Source organism: Tupaia chinensis, unplaced genomic scaffold (assembly GCF_000334495.1).
Source record: "Tupaia chinensis unplaced genomic scaffold, TupChi_1.0 Scaffold000201_2, whole genome shotgun sequence".
Lineage (NCBI taxonomy): Eukaryota > Metazoa > Chordata > Mammalia > Scandentia > Tupaiidae > Tupaia > Tupaia belangeri.
This window is the reverse complement of record NW_006159677.1, coordinates 351,444-352,967: the sequence shown is the minus strand read 5'-3', so window position 1 is coordinate 352,967 and position 1,524 is coordinate 351,444. Positions and strand designations below refer to the sequence as shown.

General features: G+C 48.5%; 1 protein-coding gene across 1 annotated transcript in view; it reads left to right on the top strand.

The window, feature by feature from the left end:
- The window catches only part of AP1M1 (adaptor related protein complex 1 subunit mu 1), a 23,124-nt gene that overhangs the window by 14,495 nt on the left and 7,105 nt on the right, over positions 1 to 1,524 (top strand). The window contains exon 3 of the mRNA XM_027771321.1: positions 513 to 660. Coding sequence (XP_027627122.1) covers positions 513 to 660 — 148 coding nt within the window. The remainder of the gene's footprint in view (positions 1 to 512; positions 661 to 1,524) is intronic.

Genomic DNA, 1,524 nt, shown 5'->3' with positions numbered 1-1,524 from the left:
TTTTTTTTTTTTGAGAGGTTTTTGCTATAGGGCGCGTGCACTCACCAGACAGACAGAGAGACAGAAAGCAAGAAATCACCCCCCCGGGGAGATGGCAGTGCCGCAGTCCCTTCTCCTCCATTCTCCTCTCGGGATCTTGGGCACGCACGCACACGCACACGCACCCAGCATGACTTTAAGCCACTGGGTCCAAGACTAGAATCGCAGTCGATTACATGGGATTCCAGCGACATAGCCATTATGCTAACTGCTAACCCCTTTATTTATTATTTCTTAATTTGACCAGAGAAAGACAGAGAGAGAGACAAAAAGAGAGGGAAAGTGAGAAAGCAAGCCACCAGGTCCTGAACTCAAACCACAGTTGGCCATGTGGGAGTCCAGCACCTTCACCACCACGCCACCTGCCGGCCCCAAGGACCTCCCTTCTTCCCACTCTGACCCAGTCTCGGGACCTGAGACTATAGGGTCCATGCAGGGGACACCTCCTTAACTCTGAACACGTGGCACCACAGGTACATCACCCAGGAGGGACACAAGCTGGAAACAGGGGCCCCACGGCCCCCAGCCACCGTCACCAACGCAGTGTCCTGGCGGTCCGAAGGCATCAAGTACCGGAAGAACGAGGTGTTCTTGGATGTCATCGAGTCCGTCAACCTTCTGGTAGGCCTCCTTCCTTCCTTATTTTATTTTAAAGAATTATTTTATTTTATTTATTCATTCACTTTATTTTAATTTGACCAGAGAGAGAGAAAGAGGGAAAGTGAGAAAGCAAGCCTCCAGGTCCGGGACTCGAACTATGGTTGGCCATGTGGGAGTGTCCAGCGCCTTAACCACCACACCACCTGCTGGTCCCCCTTCCTTCCTTCTTTTAAACCGTTGTCAGGACCAGCAGTTGGTTATGTCACTGGACTCCCACATAGTCAAGCATGGTTCATGTCCCAGACCCCGAGGTTTAAAACTCATGCCAGGCATGTGTGTGATCATGCCCAAAATCCCAAGAGGAAAATGGAGAAGGGATTGCCACGTGGCTATCTCCCTGGGGAGATGAAAGCTTTCTGTCTCTCTGTCTCTCTCTGTCTCTACAGTGAGCGCACGTGCCCTATAGCAAAAATCTCTCTCTTAAAAAAGCAAAACCCAAAATCTTTTGTCTGCTCTACAATAGAAATAAAAATAAATAAGATGGTAAAATTAGCAAAGGCCCGAGAAACATTTAGGCGTCCCATGCTAGAAGGGTCAGCTGGACTCAGTCAGGATTACTGACTGCAGCTGCAGCTGGTTTTAATCTTCATTAGCTTTTGTTGTAATTTAGAATCAGTATAGGTACATGTTTCTGTTTTGTTTTGTTTTTGCTGAAGGATGCGTGCAGCTCACCAGACAGAGACAGAGAGCGAGAGAGAGAGGGGAAACAAGAAACCATCCCCCAGGGCTTGGCCATGCTCCAATCCCTGTTTCTCTATTCTCCTTCCAAGACTTTGGGCCCTCACACACGCACTTGGTGTGATTTTTTTTTTTTTCTTTTGAGAG